The sequence below is a fragment of the Meriones unguiculatus genome, chromosome 18, assembly GCF_030254825.1.
Source record: "Meriones unguiculatus strain TT.TT164.6M chromosome 18, Bangor_MerUng_6.1, whole genome shotgun sequence".
Classification (NCBI taxonomy): domain Eukaryota; kingdom Metazoa; phylum Chordata; class Mammalia; order Rodentia; family Muridae; genus Meriones; species Meriones unguiculatus.
In genome coordinates, this window is record NC_083365.1 from 54,141,031 (window position 1) to 54,164,769 (window position 23,739).

The 23,739-nt window shown below is 38.8% G+C and overlaps 1 protein-coding gene across 2 annotated transcripts; it reads right to left on the reverse strand.

Moving 5' to 3' along the window:
• Positions 1 to 232: 232 nt before the first annotated feature.
• On the reverse strand, positions 233 to 23,386 carry Serpinb10 (serpin family B member 10). 2 transcript variants are annotated; one of them, XM_021638760.2, is made up of 8 exons: positions 23,335 to 23,386; positions 19,127 to 19,303; positions 15,252 to 15,317; positions 10,789 to 10,926; positions 8,680 to 8,797; positions 5,581 to 5,723; positions 3,627 to 3,782; positions 233 to 808 (listed from the first exon to the last, which is right to left on the reverse strand). In XM_021638760.2, the coding sequence occupies exons 2-8, from the start codon at positions 19,292 to 19,294 to the stop codon at positions 404 to 406; spliced, it is 1,194 nt and encodes a 397-aa protein (XP_021494435.1). In that variant the 5' UTR covers positions 19,295 to 19,303; positions 23,335 to 23,386; the 3' UTR covers positions 233 to 403. The 2 variants fall into 2 exon arrangements, with proteins under 2 accessions (XP_021494435.1, XP_021494436.1); XM_021638761.2 differs by having other exon boundaries at positions 234 to 808; positions 19,222 to 19,303; positions 23,335 to 23,375.
• Between the last annotated feature and the right edge of the window lie 353 nt (positions 23,387 to 23,739).

Sequence of the window (23,739 nt, forward strand, 5' to 3'; positions counted from 1 at the left end):
TATTCCATTTCTGATAAGGGTAGAAAAAGTCTGATGGTTTTCAATGACTTGTTTCAGCCTCAGTCTTGCTGAAACCCCTTCAACCCAGCCTGGTTTTTATTCGCATCTACCATACCAGGAGACCCTAGCACTTATAAACAACATTTGTGAAACATAAGTAAAAGTATCACTAAGACAAAATATTGTGTATATGGTAAAAACAAATTAATGCTATTCTCTGTATATAGACATGACAGGATCACCAGAACACATTCTCTCAAGGTTTATTTATTAATATGCAAGAATGAAATGTGTATAGACTACTGGCTGATTTTGTGATGAATGGTTTTCCATCTCACTGTATGGGTTTTATTTGTTTGTTTGTTTTGTAGGATAGTGTGTTTACATTAAATGAGAGAAGAGTTTAGGGGGAGCAGAATCTTCCATAAAAGAGGATGATACTGGTTTTGTTGTGCCTGATGAAAAACAGGAATGGGTGATCTGCATTGAATTCAATGGAAGGTGCCTTAATTCGATGCGTGACTTCACTTCCAGTGCCAGTGGTAGCCTCTGTGCCTTCTTCATTTATTTCCAAGAAAGTCTTGTGGAAAACATTGGACAAAAATAGGTTTCTCCCAGAAGACATGTTTGAGAAATCAGCTTTGCTCTGGCTGAAAGCATCAGTCATCCCCATACTGTGCAGGGCTGACTTGAGGTCATAACTCTCCTGCATCTTGAACTTGGGGAGGTACAGCTCTACTTCGTATGTGTCCATCATGTTTGCACTTGTCCACTCCTTCAGTTTCTCATAAGTGATGGCTTTTTCCAGCTGTGGGATTGCAACCCAGAAAGAGTCAGTAAATCAGGAAGAAAAGAGACCATACATAAGATTCCTATCACTCCCTCTACCTTCCACGTATTTGGAAAGTGATAAGAACTTTCTGCATTTGACCCACAAAGTCTCTGTTTCACAGATAATAGTTCTCAGGAAATAGAGGAATTATTAAAGGGAATGCTTCCAACACAGTATGCAGAATGTCCGCTATACAAAATATCCCAAAATAACCAAGCATTTTTTTTAACACAAAGCGTATAGTATACTATAAGATGTATGTTAGGACATATATGAGTCTTTACTGTAAACTTGATTAGATTAGAAACCACTAACAAGTTAGTTAAGCATATCTCTGATTGTGTCAGTGAGAGCATTCTATAGAGAATCAGATGATGAGGGCTGTAACATAATAAACATGTTGATGCATCAACAAATTCTGAGTCTGAATAAACTGTTTAGAGGTAGCAGAATTCTGGAAGGTGGTGCCTGGCTGGACCACAGAAGTGCGTGCTTGATGGCTCTGTCTTGCTCTGGCCCCTTCTGTTTACTGCTGCCTGCCTACAATGAAATGAGCTACTCTGCCACAACCTCATTTTCAGGATGGACTGAAATCAGGACCCAAATCAATCTTTCCTCCCATGAGAGATTTCCGTTAGGAGTAAATCACAGAGACAATAAACTGTCTAACACAGAGCACACACTGCTAGTGTTCTTAACATTGAAAACAAAAATCTCAGATAAAATAAAATGCCTACACTTTATAACCACAATATTGTAAACTATGTCAAGAAATGATGAAAAGGGGGAAAGGAGAGAAACAACAAATCTTATGGGTACATTTTTATATTGGGCATAGGACTCCTCTTTATAATTTGAAAGTTCCGAGAATAACGTCTGAGTGTGTGCATATGTCTATTTGTATATGTATATAGATTTAACTTTTTATTAATATGTTTGTTTTAAAGCATACACTTTTGCTCATTTGACAGTTTTATAAACTCAAGCATTGGTTAAAAGTGGCATATGTGTCAATGGTATATATTTATAATATGAAAATATCTTTGTCTAGGGACCCTGAATTCTTAAGAAGTTGCCTGTTATGACTGTAATGGTTATCAATCTACAGAGGCCTTATTGTTACCATCCTTCACAGTTTTACACATTTTCAAGAGCAAAATAAAACTCTTTTCTGTATAATATCAGAGTCATGGAAACTTACCAAAATTAAGAGCCTAGTACACATAAAAAAAAATTAGAGAACAGGCAAAGAAAGAAAGGATACATGTTGCAAGAGATGCTAATGTTTCATTTAGCTGTCTGTTTGTTCGGACACATGGTCTAGTCAAGCTTGATAAGATGGACAGCCTAAATGGAGATGGCACTGGGAGAGGTTTTTTGTTTGTTTGTTTGTTTGTTTTGTTTTGTTGTTGTTTCCTCCTGAAGATTGTTCACTTGATTAAAAAAAGTTTTTAGAAAAAGTTGTGAAACATACCATGCATATAAATACATGTACTCATATATAAATACAAATGAGTAAAAAGATTAGTGTGAAGTCTGAGGAGGTGCCCAAGTTGTTATGAGTACTAGCTGCTCTTCTAGAGGATCCAGATTCTTACTCCAGAACCTCCATGGTGGCTTACTGCTGTCTATCTATCTCCAGTTCCAAGATATTCAATGTGCTCTTCTGGTCACCACAGAAAAAACACACACACATAGTATGTAGGCATACATGTGGGCAAGACACCCATACACACACCATAATTTTTTAAAAGTTAAAGAAATTGACTTGGGGCTGGAATACAGTTCCATTCTAGAAAGCCTACTCAGCACACAGGAGCCCTGTGCTTGATCTAAGGCACCATAAAAGAATCCAGTCCTCCCCAGGAGTTTTTGTGTGTACTAATCTGAAGAGGGTCAGTGAGTACTTCCATAAATAGACGTTGTCCTGCCTTCTAGCACAAACAAGGATTACTGAGCATGAAAGCCCTTTGTGCACTTAGTATGGCTTCCAGGTTCCCAAGTCACTTCTTCTGTAGGTAAACACCTGTTTTCCACAGCAGTTGCCATCCGGGGTACTCTTGGATCACAACTCCATAATCCAGGTACTGTTTTCAGAGGTTTCTACTGCATCACTGCCAGAGCTAGAGTCCTTCAGCTAGCTACCAGCCACTCGGTCCTGCTTAGCAATCAAATATCAGGATTCCACAGTTATATTAACCTGCACATACTCTAGCCTACTAGTAACCAGCTTCTAACTTGCCAAATGTTACATCCTGAGGAGATTGTCATCAATACACAATAAAATGAGATAAAATTTTAAAATGATATGGTTATATTTATTTGATGTAAATTAATTTTACTCTATTCCTATGCCTCATCCTTTCAAAAACAGAACTATAAAGATAATAACATTTTGGTTTGCTTAATATAATAAAAATTTGCAATTCTCAATAAAAGTTAATCTTGAATTAGGTAGTTTCTACAAGCTTGAGAAGACACAAGACAACTCAGTGTGTGATCACAGTTTGTGATAAGGGCCTCCATGTCTGTGTACATGTGGCTATATGTGTGTCTACCTTGTGCTAGAGATGCCCATAGGTACACAACCTTTCTAAAATATAGTGATATTAATTTTATAGAATTTTGTAAAGTATGAGCAATGTTTGAAGACAAAGTATCCAGGGCTCAAAGCATGTTAGTTAATTGCCTTCCTGTGCAGAAATTTAAAATCATAGAAGACAAGTCCTCGCATTTTTCCTCTCTAAAGCATTAAGGCAAACAAACAGTCTATTAGACAGATTGATGTATCTACCTGTTCTAGACCATTGATGTCTTCTGGCAGCAGCAGAAGCAAGCTGAGGTCATGGTTCTGATAGTAGAGTTGAAGGCCAATGGTTTGCAGCTCCTCAATGTGGAAGACTTGAAGATCCTTTTTCATTGACATCATTTGTACTGGTTTGCTTGTGGTCTGTGAAAATGTACAATAAAGTCACAGACAAGGTTTCACAAGATTCTTCATCCTGTCACTATCAGTTTCCATTCATCTTGGACTGTAGTAAAACTAGTGATCTTCCAGTTTTATTAAAGTTTACTGAAGTTTCCCCAATGCAAGCTTTGGAAAATTCTACTAACAATATCGATTATAGAAAACAAGAGAGCTCTTATCTGTAGCATATAATAGACAACCTGTTATAGCCACAATAGGTGGATCTTACCAAGCACTTAAAGGCAGAAATGCATGAAAACACATAAGTGTTAATAACCCAGAAACTATGGGTTGTGTTACATGAAAACACTTAAGAACCCTAGAAAGTATATTTAGTATCTAAAAACAAGTGCATAAAAATGAAAAGCAAGCACTAGGTTAGGAAAAAATATTTGTGAAATATTGTCAGTTAAAGAACTTCTATTACAATATTTACAAGTACCTACAGAGACCAGAAGAGGATATCAGATCCCCTGGAGCTGGAGTTACGGATAGTTATGAGTTTCTGGTCATATGGGTGCTATGAATAAAAACTTGGTTCTGTGGAGCAGGAAGGGCTCCTAGTTGCTGAGCCATCTCTCCAGATTTGTGTGAAGTTTTTTAACACAATCAAGTGCAAATTAAGCCATAACAAAACTTTCAGCAATCCAATGTTATAGACATATTATTTGCCCATTGTATGTGGAGCTCAGGTCAATCAGAAGTCCTCAGCCCTAAGCCGATCAAGCCTCACAGCCAGGCCTGGTGGAGATACAGTGATGGTTTCCAGAGTGCACACATAGTGGCACCAACTAGAGTCCTCTTCAGATCTCACTGTCAAAACCACAACTAAGACAGTCTATGCCAGCTAGGTTGGAGGTGCTAAAAGCTTCTCTCTCTAGGAATTTAAAATGGGGTTAATCAACCTATTCTCTGGACTAGAAGAGGTACTGTGGCTTAGAAACAGAAAGAACCGGAATTCAGCCAGAGTGAAAAATGATTAAAGAAATTTAGCAGGGGGGAAAAGTGAGAAAAAGACTTGCTTTAGCCACATACTAGTTTGGGCCTTAAATGTATGCTAAAGGCCTTATGTGGAAGTCTTGGTTGGCAATTGGTGATGCTGGGAGCTGTAAGAGTTGGAGCTCAGTAAGGAAGTTAGGTCACCGGAGGATTGGGACTTCTCCCTCGCCTTCTCCCCCTCGCCCTTTCCCTTTCCATCTCTCCCTGTCTTTCTCATCCTCACTGTAAAGTGAGTAACTTTGCTTCGTGCTTGTCTTTCTACATTAATGTTCTACTGGGACAGATGACCATGTGCTGCAGCTACAAAATCCTTGTGATGGCAAGCTGACAGGCCTTAGGAATAGGTCAGATCTAGCTAACTCCACTCCCTCCCACACGTACACTTTGCTAAAGTGTGATTAGTAGAATCAATAGAACTGATAGTAGGATAATCTTTGGTTCTGGGAGTTTGACTCAAACATCCCTCCACTCAGCTGCCTGTATTTCTCAAGTGGAAAATAAATATAAAACCTACCCTACCCAACACCCACATGCTTGTTAACACAAAATCATAAATTATGCAGATAATCTGTATTCAGAGAAAAACAAGGAAATCAGAAGTTTTAGCTAGATGGGAACTGAGCTCCCTACCCAGCCTTCCCTGATTAGAGCCAGGGTGCAGGAAGATGTCATTAAAAAACAACATAGATTTATTATAAAGAATTTTAAAAATAGATTTAATGTAGAATATGTTTTTGCAAGATAATGTGGAGATTCAAAGTGCCTTTTAGCCAACTCTTACCTTGTTTATTCTGAAAGGCCTTTCAGTGGTGTTTTGCACTGAGAACTGGTGCTCCCAGGTTCCTTTAAAGTAAAGGGCATTCACCAGAACCATCTTAGTCATGTGGTCTACCGCATCATCTGGGAGGAGATTCGAAATTTTACCTGTAAGAAAAGGACAGGTTTCCATTTTCCTGGAACACACTTTTTGTTTAAAATTCTGTTTTCAGATATTCCAGCAATAGGTCAATTTATGGTTAAGTAGTATCCTTTTTCTCAATAGCTATGAGGAAGAACAGAAAAAAAGAATCCCCTCACTTCTCCAGTAAGCATCATTTTACAGCCATAGCGAACAAGTCCAAAGAAGTGTTCACAGACTTTGAGGACCACTTTCATGCAGCTTTTTGTTCAAAATGCTGATTCATGAATTAAAGGAGGGAAATAAAATGTGTTGGTTACATAGTAGGGAGACACAGTTATTATTTAAAGATAATATGGGTAACGAGAAAAATAAAACGAAAAATTCTCATGAATGTTGAATTACACTACTTCATCCACAAAGTGTTTTTCTCCTAGCAATAGATAATAGGAATGGCATAGTTGCATTTTGGTGCTATGGTACATTTATGAAATTGTTGATGATAAATATTGGTTGAGCTATTTTGTTTATTTGCTTGCATGTTGGACAAAAGTCCTTCTATGTAGCCCAAGGCTAGTGTAGAGAATTCACCACATAGCCTAAACAGGCCTAGGACTTATAATCTTCCTGACTCATTCTCCAGTGGGAGGAGTTTACAAGCATGTTCCACCAAGCCCAGGTCACTAAATATGATTAAACTGTCTTAACTGGTGTCTGCCAAGGAATCAAAAGAAAGTTAGCTTCCATAAAATGCTCTTAAAAAGCTAGATTCAACCTCATGAGTAGTTCTAATAAAATCATATACAAGGCAGACACACACACACAAACCAGGATCCCAAGCTGCACTTAGTTGTAATTTCACTGTAGCTTCTTTTATTCTGAACAGCCCCTTCATCATTCATAGCTTTTGGATGACCTGGATACTTTTACAGGAGAATAAAACCCTTTGTGTGCAGAATGTCCTCTAATTCTCAATTTGAGTTTATTTCATTTTTCCTCAAGGTAATATTAAGGATATCCAGGCTAAAATCTACAGACTCAACGATGCCAAGTAACAAGGAGGGCTCAGGGGAGGATGCTTGAATCTCACTCAGATTCTATGTGGCCCAAGGCTAGTGTGGAAGAGGAAGTAAATAGACATCTCAAATAGATGGAGGGAGGGAACTGAATCAGGGAGGGATAGAGAGAGGAATAAGGTTGGGGATCAAAAGTGGGGAGGCAGAAAAGCTGGGAGAGAGAATGAAAATAAGTAGGACATCTCTGGAACTGGGTTGGGGTGAGGGAGCACAGGCTTCCAGAAGTCTATGGGGGTGACCCTAGCTGAGAATTCCTACAGCAGGGTATATGGAGCCTGAATAAGCCAACTCCTGTAACCAGGCAAGACTTCCAGTGGAGGCAGGGAGACACCAACTCACCCACAAATTTGTTCTGCCTACAAGTACTACAAGGATAAAAATGGAGCAGAGACTGAGGGAATGGCCAATGACTGGCCCAACTTGAGACCAACACAATGGGAAGGAGCTAACCCCTGACACTCTTCATGATACTCTGCTAGGCTTGAAGACAGGAGCCTAGTATAACTGTCTTCTGAGAGGTTCCACCCAGCAGCTGACAGAAACAGAAGCAGAGACCCACAGCCAAACAATAGGCCAAGCTTGGAGAGTATTGTGGAAGTGTGGGGGACATATTGAGGGAGACAGAGGAGTCGAGGACATCCACGAAGACCTGCAGAGTAAAATAAACTAATGGGGCCTCACAGAGACTGAACCACGAACCAAAGAGCTTGCATGGGCTGGACATAGCCCCCCTACATATCTGTAGCATATGTGCAGTTTGTTCTTCATTGTGGGTCCCCTAACAATTGGAGCAGGGGTTCTCTCTGACTCTGTTGCCTGCCTTTGTATTCTTTTTCCCTAGCTGGGTTGCCTTGCCTGGCTTCAATGGTAGAAAATGGGCTTAGTCCTTCTGCAGTTTGATGTGCCAGGGTGAGTTAGTACCCATGGGGGCCTTTCCTTCTCCAGATAAGGAGATGGAGGGGTGGGAGAGGTGGTTGGAGGGTGGAACTTGGAGAAGAAGAGAGGAGGTATTGTGATCAGGCTGTGAAAATAATAATAATAGTAATAATAATAATAATAAAGAATATCCATTTTGTGAAGAAATCATTGTATATCTAATTTTCCATCCCTTCAAAATGTTGATGTTCTAACCCCCAGGATATTATGTGAGTTTATTTCAAAAGAGAATTTTTGCAGATTTATTCAAGTTAAGATCACGTTATACTGAGTTAAAGTAAGCTACAGGGCAGGTGACTCCTGCCTTCAATGGAAAAAGGAAATTTAGACACAGACCTTTAAAAAGCACTATATAAGCACACAGAAACACAAGGAGACCCAAAGAAGTCTAGTGGCAGCAGAAACAAAGACTAGAATGATGTGTCCTCACTCCAAGGAATGCTCTGGATTGCCAGTGACTGCCTCCAGCCAAGGCACACACAGGTTCCCTCCCTAGTGGACACTGCCCTGGACACAGGTGGATTTTGACTCTTGGCTTCCAGACCTGTAGCAGAATATTGTTCTTTAACCCCAAAACTTCAACAAGTAATTTTAATTTTAAGACACTTATCATGTACCAGTAAAACAGTGCTCTATTTTTTTGTTATTATTTAATGACTATTTAAAAATAAATGCAACAGTCATTCCTATTTCCTATCTTGTATTTTTTTTTCCTTTTATCCTGGACTCCTCTTTGGAATCAGTAAGCTATACTTACTTTCCTGCTTATGTGGGAAAGGGGAGGTTTGACTTCTACACTTCACATAGGACTTACTGGGAAGGCTTCCAGTATGAAACTTAAGGGTATAAATAGAAGTTCTGAATATTTAGTTTGTGTCCCACAGTTCCACTAAAGAAGTACTGAGGCATACACGGCACAGTCCCAAACAACTAAGATGAAGCTTGGAGCAGGGCCTGGGCAGCAGCTTACCACCAGTCTGGCTTCCCACCCACAAGTTGATCTCTGTCCTGGTCTGGCCAGAAGCTTCCGCAAAGTTAACAGACTGAGGTTCTGCACCAAAGTACGTTTTCATGTCCTCCAAATAGTTCTGAAAGACAAAGGTAAAACTGAACACTGAGAAACCAATTCTGTATACATAATTTAAAACAAAAATCAATTGTGAAGAGCAAGTGCAGGCTCCCATTCCACCCCACCCATCTCAATTTCTTCATCCCTAGTAACGGCCAAAATGTAGATGTAATCCCCTTCAAATGAACTAGCCATACAGAACTCCAGGTATGGAAGGAACATCTACCTACCCATGGTTCTGGGGAGCTGGCACCCTTTCTTGATTATTTGTAAATGTTATTTCTTTGATTTTTTTTATATTATGACTACATTATTTACTCCTTTACTTTCCTCCCTCGAAGCCTTCCTATATATCCTTCCTTGATCTATTTCAAATCCATGGCCTCTATTTTTATTGCTTGTTGTTACATTCACATAGATATATGTATATACGTATGTATTTCTAAATATGTAAACACATGTTTAGTCTATATAATGTTACTCTCATGTATTTTTGTTTTGTTTCGTTTCGTTTTGTTCAGGTTTGTAACTATGAGCAGAATGAAAACAGAAGACTATAAATCATAGGAGTTACCCAGGGGCCAAACAGTATTAAGAGCTAGGCTTGGCTTTCCCTGGGAGGCATGGGAACACAGTGAGGCCTGTGGGTCGCAAGTTGACTGCTGTGGTTTCCAAACTCCCAGAAACTAAGAGCAACCTGAAGACAACTAGAGTCTGCCAGGCAATGTGACCTGGAAGTGAGGTCAAAGGCCTCACCAGAGTTTTGAGGGAGTGAGCAAGGTCTCCACCTCTGGAGTTTTGATGTTCCATCCCACAATACTCATCACAGCTGGCTGTCACTGAAGTTCAGCCACTGCAGCATCTGCCATGAAAACATACTTTGCTTTCCCTGAGAGCTGCAGGAAAAAAGAAGTTGATTCCTTAAAATTGTTTATTTCTTAAATGACTTATAAGAAGTAAAGAGGGAGGAAGGAGGGAATTACAGGGGGGATACAAAGTGAATAAAGTGTAATTAATAAAAAAATTTAAAAAAATAACTAAAGAGTGGTTAGTTAATCCTGTTCCCAAGACATAGTTTAAATGTTGTGGTGTCCACATTTGAATTTATAATCCAGCAAAAAGAAAACACTACTTAATTCCCCTATGGTCATACAAAAATGTGCAAATGTCCTTTTGTTTTGAGCCCAGTACTACTGAGCTCAAATCTTTCTTGGTTATAAGTCAAGCATGAGTCCAAAAGCTCTCCAGTCTTGAGAATATCTTTAAGGCTATACTCAGATGGTTTTGTGGATTCAGGACTAACAGAGCCCAAGCCTCTAAATTTGTAAGAACTCATTCATGTAGGCAGCCATGGCAGGCTTGAAAACAAAGGATATCTTTTTCTCATCTGTCCTATCTCACTCCCTTGCTTTTTGACCCTTACAAGCTTGAAGTCTACTATTCTTTTTTATCTTTTTGAAAGGATGTGATGCACAAGCTTAAAAAAGAAAAATGACTGACTGCTCTAGGAGGAGCTCTTGAGCCTTAATAAGACAAGGTCACCGATGTTTCCGTTGGTAGGATTTCAACCATTAGCAAAGGAAGGAACTTGGCGTCATTTCATGTTCCATATTGACAAAAGTCTCTAAAATCTTGATGGGAGAACTTTCTTTTACTCTCATCTCAAGATCAAATATGTCCCCAGGGACAGCCTCTACCCACATTCCTGTGATGGACACCATTTTTGGCTCTTTCTGACCTACCATACTATTATATAACTATGTTTTCTTGTTAAGCAAATGTTAGCTCTAGGAGTCCATGTTTATGTGTTTATGAGTCATTCTGATGTCAGACCCATTACTTGTTTTCTACAGAATTTGGCATTCACAGACAATTATAAAATGATTGTTTACCAGGAAATGTTGTCTATATTAAGATTTTTCCCTGGGGACCCCAGAGAAATGTGTATTTTATGGCTTATTCTTGCCCGCCTCTTTTTTCCATTAACCAACAAAAGACATTTATACTCACATTATGAAATGGATATGTTTTCTCCCCATATATCCTATTAGCTGTTTTGAGTGTGTAGGAATTACCAGGCTTAAGGATTTCTGCAGCAAGGGTCTGGAAATCAGAGCGTATTTCTTCAACATTGTATGAGTTAAATTCCTTTAAAAGAATGGAGATTACAGAAAAATGTTGTACAAACCAAGTAATATGTGCTCAACTTATAGTTAAATGAAATTATTTGGTCTATTGCAGGCAAAAGGTGAAAGTAATTTATTTAAAAAGATATTCTTCAATGTGATTAACATAACATGGGAATGAGGGAGGCGGCTATAGCTGGGATATAAAGTGAATAAACTGTAATTAACATAAAAATATAAAAAATTATAAAAAATATTTTAATGAATGCACCTTTCATTCATAGTTTACAAGGACAGACAAGAACAACTTTAAAAGTAAAACAAAATCTTGAAGGGATAAAAGGGAAATAAGACAAGTAGGAAACAACTCTTATAAAGCATAGACACTCTGGAGGCTGAAAAATATGCTGATGTATTAATGTTTCCAACAAAAGTTCTAAGAAATGAATAGCTTGAACTGACCACAAAATACATGTTAGAAGGAATCACTTCATATGAAAATCTATACTCCTAAAGAAGCTAAACAACAAGGAAGACCCTAGGGAAGATGCTCAATCAGAAGGACAAATGTGATGGACATTGGAAGCAGGGGAAGACAGGGAACCGAACAGGAGCCTACCACAGTCAGCCTCTGAAAGACTCTACTGATGAAGGTTTCAAAGAAGAGTCTGAGACTCATAGCCAAACTTTGGGCAGAGTGCAGGGAATCTTATGAAAGAAAGGGAAGATAGACCTGGAGGGGACAGGAGCTCCAAACGGAGACCTACAGAACCATAAAAACTGAGCCCTGGGACCCCTGCAGAGACTGATACCCCAACCAAGAACAATGCATGGAGAGGACCTAAAATCCCAGCTCAGATGTAGCCCATAGACTCAGTTTCTAATTGGGTTCCCTAATAAGGGGAGCAGGGGCTTTCTCTGGCATGAAATCAGTGACAGGCTCTCTGATCACCTCCTCTTGGGGTGGGAGCTTCAGCCTTTCTAGGTCACAGAGGAAAACAATGCAACCACTCCGGTTGAGACCAGAGAGGCTAGGGTCAAATAGAACTGGAGGAAGACCTCACCTATCAGTGGACTAGGGGAGGGGCATAGGAGAAGAAGAGGGAGGGAGGGTGGAATTGGGAGGAGACAAGGGAGGGGACCACAGCCAGGACACCAATTGAATAAATTGCAATAAATGATAATAATAATAAAGAAGTAATCCCTTTACAATTTGTATCCTCTTGATCTCCTTTAATTATCTTATTGCTTTTGCAAGGAATTCAAGAACTATGTTGAAGAGATATGGAGAGAGTGAGCAGCCTTGCCTTCTCCCTGACTTCTCCCTGGGATTGATTTAAGTTTCTCTCCATTTAGTTTGTTGGCTATAGGCTTACTGTATATTGCCTTTACTATGTTTAGGTAAGTGCCTTATATTCCTGATCTCTTCAAGACTTTAAACATGAATGGGTATTGGATTTTATCAAATGCTTTTTCAACATCTAAGGAGATTATCATGTGTTTTTTTTTTCTTTCAGTTTGTTTATATGGTAGATCACATTGAGGGAGTTCTGTATATTGAACCACCCCTTAATACCTGGGATGAAGCCTACTTAGTCATAGTGGATAATATCTTTGATGTGTTCTTGTATTCAGTTTGCAAGTATTTTGTTGAGTATTTTTGCATCGATGTTCATAAGGGAGATTGGCCTGAAATTCTCTTTCTTTCTTGTGTCTTTGTGAGATTTGAGTACCAAGGTGACTGTGGCTTCATAGAATGAGATTGGTAATGTTCCTTCTGTTTCTATTTTGTGGAATAGTATGAGGAGTATTGGTGTTAGCTCTTCTTTGAATGTCTGGTAAAAATCTGTGCTGAAACCATCTGGCCCTGGATTGGTTTGTTTGTTTGATTGTTTGTTTTTTGGATGGGAGAATTTGATGACTGCTTCTATTTCCTTAAAGGATATAGGACTATTAAATTGATTTATCTGGTCTTGATTCAGCTTTGGTAAATAGAGAAAATAGGGCTGAGAAAGAAATTAGTGAAACAACACCCTTTACAATATCCATATAGGACATAAAGTACTTTGGATTGACTCTAACCAAGCAAGTCAGACTTGTATGAAAAAAATTCCAATCTCTAAAGAAAAAAATATAAGAAGATATCAGAAGATGGAAAGATCTCCCATGCTCATGGCTTGGCAGGATTAACATAGTAAAAATGGCCACCTTACCAAAAGCAGTCTACAGATTCAATGCAATTCCCATCAAATTACCAACACAATTCCTTACAGACCTTGGAAGAAAAATTCTCAACTTCATATGGAATAACAAGAAACCCAGAATCGCTAAAACAATCCTCAACAATAAAAGATCTTTGGAGATATCTCCATCCCTGATCTCAAGCTGTAGTATAAAGCAACAGTAATAAAAACTGCATGGTACTGGCATAGAAACAGAATGGTGGATCAATGGAACCAAACAGAAGACCCAGAAATAAACCCACACGTTTATGGACACCTGATTTTTTCAAAGATGCTAAAACCATACAATGGAAAAAGAGATAGCATCTTCCACAAATGCCCTAACTGGATGTCTACATGTAGAAAAGATGTAAATAGATCCATACTTATCACCCTGCACAAAACTAAAGTTCAAGTGGCTCAAAGACCTCAATATAAAACCAGACACACTAAACCTCTTAGAAGAAAAAGTAGGGAAGAGCCTTGAAATCATTGGCATTGGTGACAACTTCTTGAACAGAACACCAACAGCATAGGCTCTAAGATCACTAAATGGAACTTTATGAAACTGAAAATCTTCTGTAAAGCAAAGGACATTGTCTTCAGAACAAAATGCCTGCCTACAGATTGGGAAAGAATCTTCACCAATCCTATATCAGACAGAGAGCTAATATCCAGAATATATAAAGAACTCAAGAAGTTAAAACGCAACAAATCAAGTAATCGACTTAAAAAATAGAGTAGAGCTAAACAGAGAATTCTCAATGGAGGAATATCAAATGGCAAAGAAACACTTGAAGAAATGCTCAGTGTCCTTAGTCATCACGGAAATGCAAATCAAAACAACCCTGAGATTTCACCTTACACCCATCATAATGGGTAAGATCAAAAACTCAAGTGGCAACACATGCTGGAGAGGATGTGGAGAAAGGGGAACCCTACTCCATTGATGGTAGGAACGTAAACTTACACAACCATTTGGAAATCAACCTGACACTTTCTCAGACAATTAGGAATAACACTTCCTCAAAATCCAGCTATACAACTCCTAGGCATATATCCAAAAGAGGCTCAAGTACACAACAAGGACATTTGTTCAACAATGTTCCTGGCAGCTTTATTTTTAATAGCCAGAACCTGGAAAAAACCTAGATGTCTCTCAACTGAGGAATGGATACAGAAATGTGGTACATTTACACGATGGAATACTACTCAGCAATTTAAAACAAGGAAATCACGAAATATGCAGGCAAATGATGGGATCTAGAAAAGATCATCCTGAGTGAGGTATCCCAGAAGCAGAAAGACACACAGGGTATATACTCACTCATAAGTGGATATTAGACATATAATATTGGATAAACATACTAAATCTGTACACCTAAAGAAGCTAATCAAGGAGGAGGGTAAGATGCTTGATCCTCATTCAGAAAGGCAAAGAGGATAGACATCAGAAGACGGGGGTGGGGGGGCAGAAACAGGGAGCAGGACAGGAGCCTACCACAGAGGGCCTCTGAAAGGCTCTACCCTGCAGAGTATCAAAGCAGATGCTGAGACTCATACCAAACTTTGAGCATAGTGCAGGAAATCTTATGAAAGAAGGGGGAGATAGAAAGACCTGGAGGGAACAGGAGCTCTACAAGGGGAACAATAGAACCAAAAAATCTGGACATAGGGGTGTTTTATGAGACTGATAATCCAACCAAGGACCACTCATGGAGATAACCTAGAACCCCTGCACAGATGTAGCCCATGGCAGCTCAGTGCTCAAGTGGGCTCCCTAGTAATGGGAACAGGGACTGTTTCTGCCATAAACTGATTATCCCTCTGGGGGGGGGAGGGGTAGCCTTACCAGGCCACAGAGAAAGACAATTCAGACAGTCCTGATGAGACCTGATAGACTAGAATCAGATGGAAGGGGAGGAGGAGGACCTCCCCTATCAGTGGACTGGGGGAAGGGCATGGGTGGAGAAGGAGGAGGGAGGGTATGATTGGGAAGGGAAGAGGGAGAGGGCTACAGGAGAGATATAAAAGAAATATACTGTAATTAACACAAAATAAATAAATAAAGATAAAAGAAGTAATCGCTTCACTGCTGAAAAATAATACTAAATAATATAAATACCATTTTTCTTTTCTTTTCACTATCAGGACCGGATTTGAAGTCTTGAACTCTGCCAAATTGAAGTACCTGTAATATCAATAAAAAAGCAAATGAATATACTTTGCAGAGAAGCACACATAAAAAATAACATATTTAGTAGATACTAAGACTCATAACCAAACCTTCGGCAGAGTGCAGGGAATCATATAAAAGAAGGGGAGTTTGATGTGGAAAGGATAGGAGCTCCACAAGGACCAAACATATCTGGGCACAGGGTCTTTTCTGAGATGGACACTCAACCAAAGACCATGAAAGGATAAAACCTAGAACCTCTGCTCGGATGTGACCCGTGATAGCTCAGTAATCAATTGGTTTCCCATAGTAAGGGGAACAAGGACTATTTCTAACAGGAACTCAATGACTGGCTCTTTGACCTCCCCACCTCCCAAGGGAGGAGCAGTACTGTTAGGCCACAGAGGAGGACTTTGCAGCCAGTCCTGAAAATACCTGACAAAACGGAGTCATATGAAAGGGGAGGAGGTCCTCCCCTATCAGGAGTTGAGGGAGGGAGGGTGGGATTGGGGAGGGAATGAGGGATACAGCTGGGATAGAGAATTAACAAAATGTAACTAATGAGAAAAATAAAATTAAAAAAATAACATATTTGTAAAAATCGACCAGTAATTCTTATGACCAAATAACACATAAATAGCTAACCAAGGAGGCTCCAACTGAGCTCATTTAATGTCCCTAGAGTGACTTAATACAAATTGAAAATTTTGTAATAAATGATAATAACAATAATAATAATAAAAACAAAAGGAAGAAATACAGGAATAGCATATAGAGAAAAACTTTTAAAATATAAATAAAATTTTAAACAAATAAATAAATAGTAGAGGGAAAAACATTCTTTAAATGAAACTTTTTAAAAATCTATTTTAAGTTGCTTATGGCTTTACTGTCGTATACTTCAGGATATTTATGACAATGTTAAAAATATCCTAAAGTAAAATTCGCTAGTTTTGCATATTTTACTCAATGAAATTTTGAAAAGAGAGCTAAGTGTCAAAGTACAAAATCTACTAAGGTCAATACCTGCATAAAAAGAGAAAAATGTGCTCTTCCCAGTACAATATTACTCATGTGTAAAAGGAGGACATTTGGGAGGTTGGTGGCAAAAAGGATAGAGCTAGGATCCCATATATGGAAACTTACTTAGTTTATTTCATAGAAATGTAAAAGTCCTATTATATGTGATGTGTAATATTTTGTCTCGATGAGTACAATTAGGATTTTGGCTCCTGTTTCCCATAATCTCGGCTCCTATTTCCCAAGTAGTAGAAAAACATTAGGGCATACAATGGAACAATAGTTATGCCTCATACATTAACTTTCCCTTGGCCTCTTTTTAACCTGCTTCCTCTTTAAGACCTCTCCATAGATATTAGGTTCTCTTCCTCAAAATGGATCACAGAAACTAAAAATATAACCTTCCTTCCTTCTTCTGTCTTTAACAATGCCATCAAGATATCCTCTAAACTTCTTGTTTGATAGAAGTCCTTAGGAAAAAACACCACTTGCTCCATATCTAGAGAAAGAGTACTGAATAAAGGAATAAAGGAAAAGAAAATCCCGTCTTGCTGGGTGTTCTCAGTGTCAGTCTGTTAGCATCAGATCATACTCTAGACCAGTTATCTTGCTATCTGATCTTTCAAAAACACAATGGAGTCTCCCTAAAATGCCAGATGACAGGGTTCAGAAAGTAGGTGAACATCTGGAGATTCCCATAGGTTTGTGCTCTAGGAAAGGTCATGGAAAATGTTGGCATAGGCACTCCAGACGTTACCTTACCCATTTCTTCATCTACACAGTTTGTAGAATTCTTTAGGAAGAGCCCATAAATAAGCATCTCCTGGATTTCTGTGAGCCAACTAGCAAATTAACTGAGATAAGTTTTACGGGAACTTAGGTTTATAGCTGTTTGGTCAGAACAGGAAAATAGACCAGAGCTCTGACTGTACCTGAAACAGAGAAGAAACCTTGGGGACCCAGCCTTCAGCTGTGGGATCTAATGGTATTTGTGGGTACAAAGTAGCAGCGTTTAGTGAATTTGAGTATGCGCTGTGCACACATCTAGCCTCAGAAGTGATGCATGCTGTAAAAACTATGTTAGAAGAAAGTAGGTTTGAGTATATCTTGTCTTGATATCCTCAACTGAAACAGGGAAAAGATGGAGGAAAATTGGTCATCTGGTAACAGAACATAGCTAGACAGCAACAATAAGACTGTGTATTCTGCTCAAAGCAAGGTGAAGCTAATTCGCAATCTATTCTATATTGTGAAAAGATTTAGAGGCCAGGGATTCAGAAAGTCCTAAAACAGAAATGCAATATTCGAGAAAAGCAAAATATGATCAGTATGCGCTGTACCCTTATCGCATTGTACCCTATAATGAGTATATAAATTAAACAGAAAAATGTGAAAAGGTACAGTGTTCAATTGATACCACCATCTGGATAATTTAATCAATACTGCCTTTGCCTCAATTGTTGAAAAACTCAGATTTAATTATTTTTCTAGCTAATTTATTTCCAGTAACAAATAATAACTTGCCATGTACAAACCTTCATGTACCCTTCATGCTCATGCCAGCACTTTACTTGGAAGCTAGCAGGAAGGATGTGGTCCTCCTGTTTCCGCTACAGTGTGCCACAGTGTAACGTCCTGGGCCCAGATTGCAATAGCAGTGGCAAACATCCTACCACAAGATGTACTGACTCATAATGACAGAGTAAGGACCACCTGCCCTAAAATAATAAGGCACATAGCAAGCTCTTTATAATCGTTGCAACTGAAGTCATTAATAATTAAAGCATGGGCAAACATTACCCATAAATATATTCGTGTAAAATGGACTCAAAATAGAGTCCGCCTAAGAACGAATCTATGGGTAAACCTTATTAACCAATTAACCAATTATTTAGTTGTATTCACATACCTGATTACACACATATATACATATGGATGTTTTGCTATATATTTTATTCTCTCTCCCTCTCTCTCTCTGTATGTGTATACAATGTACATTGAGGGTGCTTATAACAACTTTAACAAACAAACAATTTTACACAATATTTTAACGTTTTAGTACTACCTCTGAGCTCTTTCGTTTCAACAAGGCAACCAGGGTTTAAATAAAGATGTGACCAAACAGAACATGAAAACAATTCTTTTGTTGCTGTTTTGTTTGAGATAGTGTATTACTTTGTATTTCTGGGCTGGCATAAAATTCACTGTGTTCTGCACATTGGTCTAGAACTCATGGCTATCCTTCTGCCTCAGCCCCTCAAAGCCTGGGATTGCAAGAGTGAGCCACCACACACATCTATACTTCTTTAATTGTCCCTATCAGCAGAATGCTGAGCAGTTTTACTGCTTAAAGTCTGAATGTTAGTTTTAAAAACAGGTTTATTATCGAATCAAAACAGTGTCTGGCGCCAAACTAAAGTGTATGACCTTATCATTCAGCTATTTTTCTGGAGGATACAGGATCTTAAATTATTTTCGAAAGAACAACTTTCTTGTTGAGAGAGGATGTCACTGTGCAGCCTGGACCTTGCTATTTAGGCTTGCCTTGAACTCAATGGAGATTTGGCTGCCAGAATTAAAGTTGTGAGCCACCACACTTGACCCCAAACAACTTCAAATAGATATCTCACAATGGACTTCATCATATGGTGCAGCATTTTCTAAGCGTTTTGAGAGATTATTATTGTAAAATGTGGGCTATTCGATTTTCAGGACCCAGATGAAAGTAAACAAACAAACAAACAAACAAACAAAAACACCATTTAACTTTTATACAATAGAGGATGGTTGGCTTTACCCCTCACCTGGGACATCTGGTCTGCAGTGGTCCCTTTGGTACCCAAATACACCATAGCCAAGGAAGTAGAGATGCCCCAAGGCGAAAAGAAGATGTTCCTACCCTCAGCAGATTCAGCTAGCTTCTTGCTAAACTCCAGGGCAAACTGGTTGACGGACACTGCTAGAGATGCCATTGGGAAAACCTATGAAAAGCATAAGATAGAGAACATGTAAATGTTAAATCTTTTCCATTGAGTTTATTTTTGTAAAAGCATTTGTCCACTGAATCTCAAATCAATTTGAGCTTCAGCTGTATGTACAACTATTCATAAGGACAGAACTGATTTTAACAAAATTCTAATCCACCAACCTCTGTGTGGCTCTCCCTGATTCCTGGGGTCATTGGCCACTGGTTCTCAGGAAAAAGGGAGCAGCAGCGATGAACTGGGGATTTAAATGGCCCACAAATATGAGGTAAAGAGAGGCTACATAGTTCTTGTGGGGTGGGGGGAAGTACTCCCAGGATAGATGTACATAATTTGTTGGAACTTCCCGATGGTGAGTGCTCTCTGTCAGGAACAACTCCACATTTGGCTAAGGCCGAGGATCTGGCTTGCTTCCATGTATGTGGACCTATCTGCATTGCCCCCGTGGCATGCCTGGGTTGGCTACCCAGAGGCTATTTAAGCTGTGGGCTGGCTTTCCCCGGGGTCCGAGGATTGTTCAATGTTCCTGAATAAACTGCATTGAAAAAAAAAAAAAAAAAAAAAAAAAAAGAAATTTCAAGGAATTTTTTTTTTTTTTTTTTTTGCATTTGGCAGCATGGTCCTATTATATGAATAGGAGCACAGCACCTGATTATTCTCTAGGCACAAGGAGAGCGAGTGCTAGCAGGGAATTGTGCCAAAGGTCCTATACGAGATATTATTAGAGGTATCTGTGCCTAAAGACACTCTCCAGATGAGGTCAGGCAGAGACTAGGTGGCCCTACTGGGGAGAGGGAGTCCTCCATCTAGGGCTGAGCTTAGAAATGCTATCCAGACCTGGAGGACTGTAACTTCAACCAGCAGGGCCCTCCAACTATTATCTCTTATATTCTAACACTAAAACCCTGGGAATATAAGAGGCTTACTTTAAAGATTGGTGCTTCTGTGCCTCATAGAACAGCTGGATTCTGACCAGCGGACAGGTGAGTGCCATGGCATAGTTTGTCCATTTCCTTGTCATTTATTACTTTCATGCCTCTTTGTAGCCTTCCTAGAACTTGGAAATAATATTTTCTTCATATATTGCCTGGGATACCTAACAGCAGATAGTCTGGAACTTTGTCCTAAGTAGTTCTTTATAGGTAGTTATCAATTGTCTGTACTGTTTGGGATACACTCTGTATTATTTATTTTAACTTGATATTATGCACAATTAAGTTTAAAATTCCTATACAGAAGTTGAGTGTAGCTTTCCCTTTTTTTTCTTATCTACTTTTCTTTAACAAGAGAACTAAAAATTTTCTATTTTATTATACTACATTCATCTTCGAAATTTCACCTGTAATTGCCCTGGTATTTTAATTTAAAATGCCTTTAATTGTATATTAACTCACTATTACTCTATAATCAAATAATTTTCAAATTGATTAAATGACTAATACTGAATGCCTAAGCCTGGGACCTGGTACTTGTGTTGTGGGGAGCTGAGTCTTGTCTCAACATCACATTTCTACTGAGAAATCTACAAGAACGGCTTTGGGAAGTTCAGGAGTTTTCTGTGGTCAAAAACTGGAAACAAGGACATTGGTTGTGGTATGACTTTATTTGTACTGTGATTCTCTTGAAATCCCTCCCACCCATGGAGTCACACTTGAACAAACAACTTTTCAGACTCAGGGTCACACCCAAGGTGTGGTTTTTATCCATTGTGAAATTCCCTGAGGAGACGGGGTGAACACTGAAGAAATAAAGCCCCTTCTTGTGTTGTGGTTACTATACACTCTCACCAAGCCTTGAAAACTTGCTGGTAACCTCTCCCCACAGAATCTGTTCTCATAAATAACTCTACTTTCTTTAAGATCATATTCATTCAGGTCACATTTTTGTGACACGATCTGTAGTTTTAAAACACATGAAGTATATTCATGGGAGCACTGTTTGGCTCTGTGGCAAATCTGGAAGGGCAGAGAGCAAGCAACAACTTTGGGCACAGAAACTTTATATCTAAGCATGCAGATTATGCTTACTATGGAACATATTTAAGCACAGTGATTCATGAAAATCATACTTTTTTTAACAGAAAGAGATGAACTTTTGTGAAAAGTTACTATCCACTTATCATCAGTCTTATTAACATCAGCAGTAATGTATGAAGTATAGCCTAAAACATACAATCAAGAAACCTCTCTGACAATGCTCTTTAAAAAAAATGTAAGGAATTACTAAGCTACCACTTAACCAAATATCCAGAAAAAAATAATTGCTGAAAGGTACAGAATTCTACGATGAGATTTTATTGGAGATAACTGAGATATAAGCATTGATCAAAAAAAAAAAAAGCTTAATGTGACATAATCTCTTTCTCTCTGGGTCTATGTTTGTGTCTATATCAGTCTGCTTGTCTCTGTCTCTCTCTTTTCCTCCCTTTGAGTGTGTGTGTGTGTGTGTGTGTGTGTGTGTGTGTGTGTGTGTGTGCGCAGATGCATGTGTGGATACCATACATGCAGAGACATAGGACAGTCTTCATGTTGTTTCTCAAGAAATGTCCACCATACTTTTTGGACAAGGGGTTTCACTGGCCTGAGAGTTACCAGGTAAGGTAGACCAACTGACTAGCAAGCCTCACGGATCTACCTGTCACCACCTCCCTAGCACTGAGATAATAAATGGGAATTACCATGCCTAGCTTTTTACATGAGTTCTGGGCATTAACATCAGGTCCTCATGCTTGTGATGCAAATATTTTATTGATGTAACTATCTGGCCATCCCCTTACTGTATCATTTATAAAACTGTTCTTTTGAAATTTTCAGATGTTATAAAATGAATATATATAACATATATTATAGGTAATATTAGCTATATACATTGAAGAAGACATTAAATTAGAAACAGATTGTGATATCTAGCACTCAGGGAGGTAGAGACAGGTGAGTTCGAGGGTAGCCTGATCTACAAAGAGAGTCCAGGGCAACCAAGGCTGTGTACACAGAGAAACAATGTCTCAAAAAATAATATAAAATAAATTAAGTCTACCATTATAAATAAACATGTCTCTAGCATAACAACTTGGACAGAACCTTAGAACCACCCTAGTTCAACAGTCCCATTTAATCTCCTAAAAAAGTCAGGACCAGGGAAGTTAGATGACTGACTAATGATACATAGCTGATGGAACCGTGAAAAGTGCAACCCTGTTCTCTCTACTATGAATACAAATCTTTTCATCAGTGTAGCTAATGGCCTATAGAATTTTGATGGCAAGAGCACTATTGAGTAATATAGGGTCCACAGGGAGCAAAAGAAGTTTAAAAGAGGGATCAGGAAAAAGTAGAGGCTGTGACAAGACATTGTTTTTTGTACCATGAAAGAATACCCAAGATCTCTGGCTTGTCACCTCTGCTGACATTTCTGAATCTTACTTTATGAAGTTATGCATGACAGAATATGACATCTTCAAAACCTCCCAACCCTTCTTTATTTCACAGAGCACTTTTATTTTTTGGGAGGAGGGGTATGTTGGAGTGGTTCTGAGGAGTAAGTTGTGCTCAGAGACTCAGAGGTTCCACAGCAGAGAGAGAGAGAAGCCAGAGGTACATGGAATGCTGACAGGCAGGAGAAGGGGTTCTGTAGATGGCACAGCCAAACCATTAGTTCCATCTATCAGATTTCTCACTGTCAAACCACCCCATCTGAAGAGTTAGAAGGGTTGGGATTCAACTATTGTTAAATTGTCAGATAAAACTCAGTAGCCGGCAAATCCAAACATGACTGAAGGAAAGAAATCCATTCCTGTTTTTCACAACACCACGTGGAACATCTAAAGCTTCCTTGAAAGTAATATGAATTCCTCTTAGTCAATCAAACTTCAAGCCAGTTCAAGGTTAAGTATCTGATTTGTGCAGAAAAATGCTAAGGGGATGGAACCTCACCTATTAGCCTGAGTTTCGAGTGGAGGACTTGGTAATTTCCTAGGAACTACAATAAGAAAAATATAAATATTTTAACTGAAGAAATATTTACAATACCTTATTTCCCTCTCCTGGAGCAGACGTGGCAAATTGTTCCTTTAGTAAGAGACTGTGGCTGAAGAGTTAGGTAACTTTTAACTGAAGAAATTTTTTAAAAGAAACAGTTGCAGCCCCTCCTTCTTCTGAGCCCCACCCTCAATCCCCTTTCATGAGCCAGCACACTCTTCCTTCTTCAGGTTTATTTTGGCCAAAACTTCAAACAAATCAGAAAGGTAGACAGCTGAGTTCTTGCCCGAATTATTAATTACCCACATTTTCCATCTAAGACTGCATGTAGAGACGTGAATTCTGACAAATGGTAACTCATACATTCCAAGCTAAATCCCTTCTCTAAGTTGCTAACTGACAGCAATGAATAGTTCCCACTAGTGTGTTTCTTTTTAAAAATGAATGGTTTCAAGT

Bases quoted from the DNA above. Each gene is read 5' to 3' on its own strand.
- Serpinb10 (XM_021638760.2), bottom strand. From the start codon at position 19,294: ATGGCATCTCTAGCAGTGTCCGTCAACCAGTTTGCCCTGGAGTTTAGC. The intron at 15,318-19,126 runs GTGAGGGGTAAA...TTGATATTACAG, and splicing joins CTGCAGACCAGATGTCCCAG to GTACTTCAATTTGGCAGAGT. The intron at 809-3,626 runs GTAGATACATCA...GCAATCCCACAG, and splicing joins ACATCAATGGTCTAGAACAG to CTGGAAAAAGCCATCACTTA.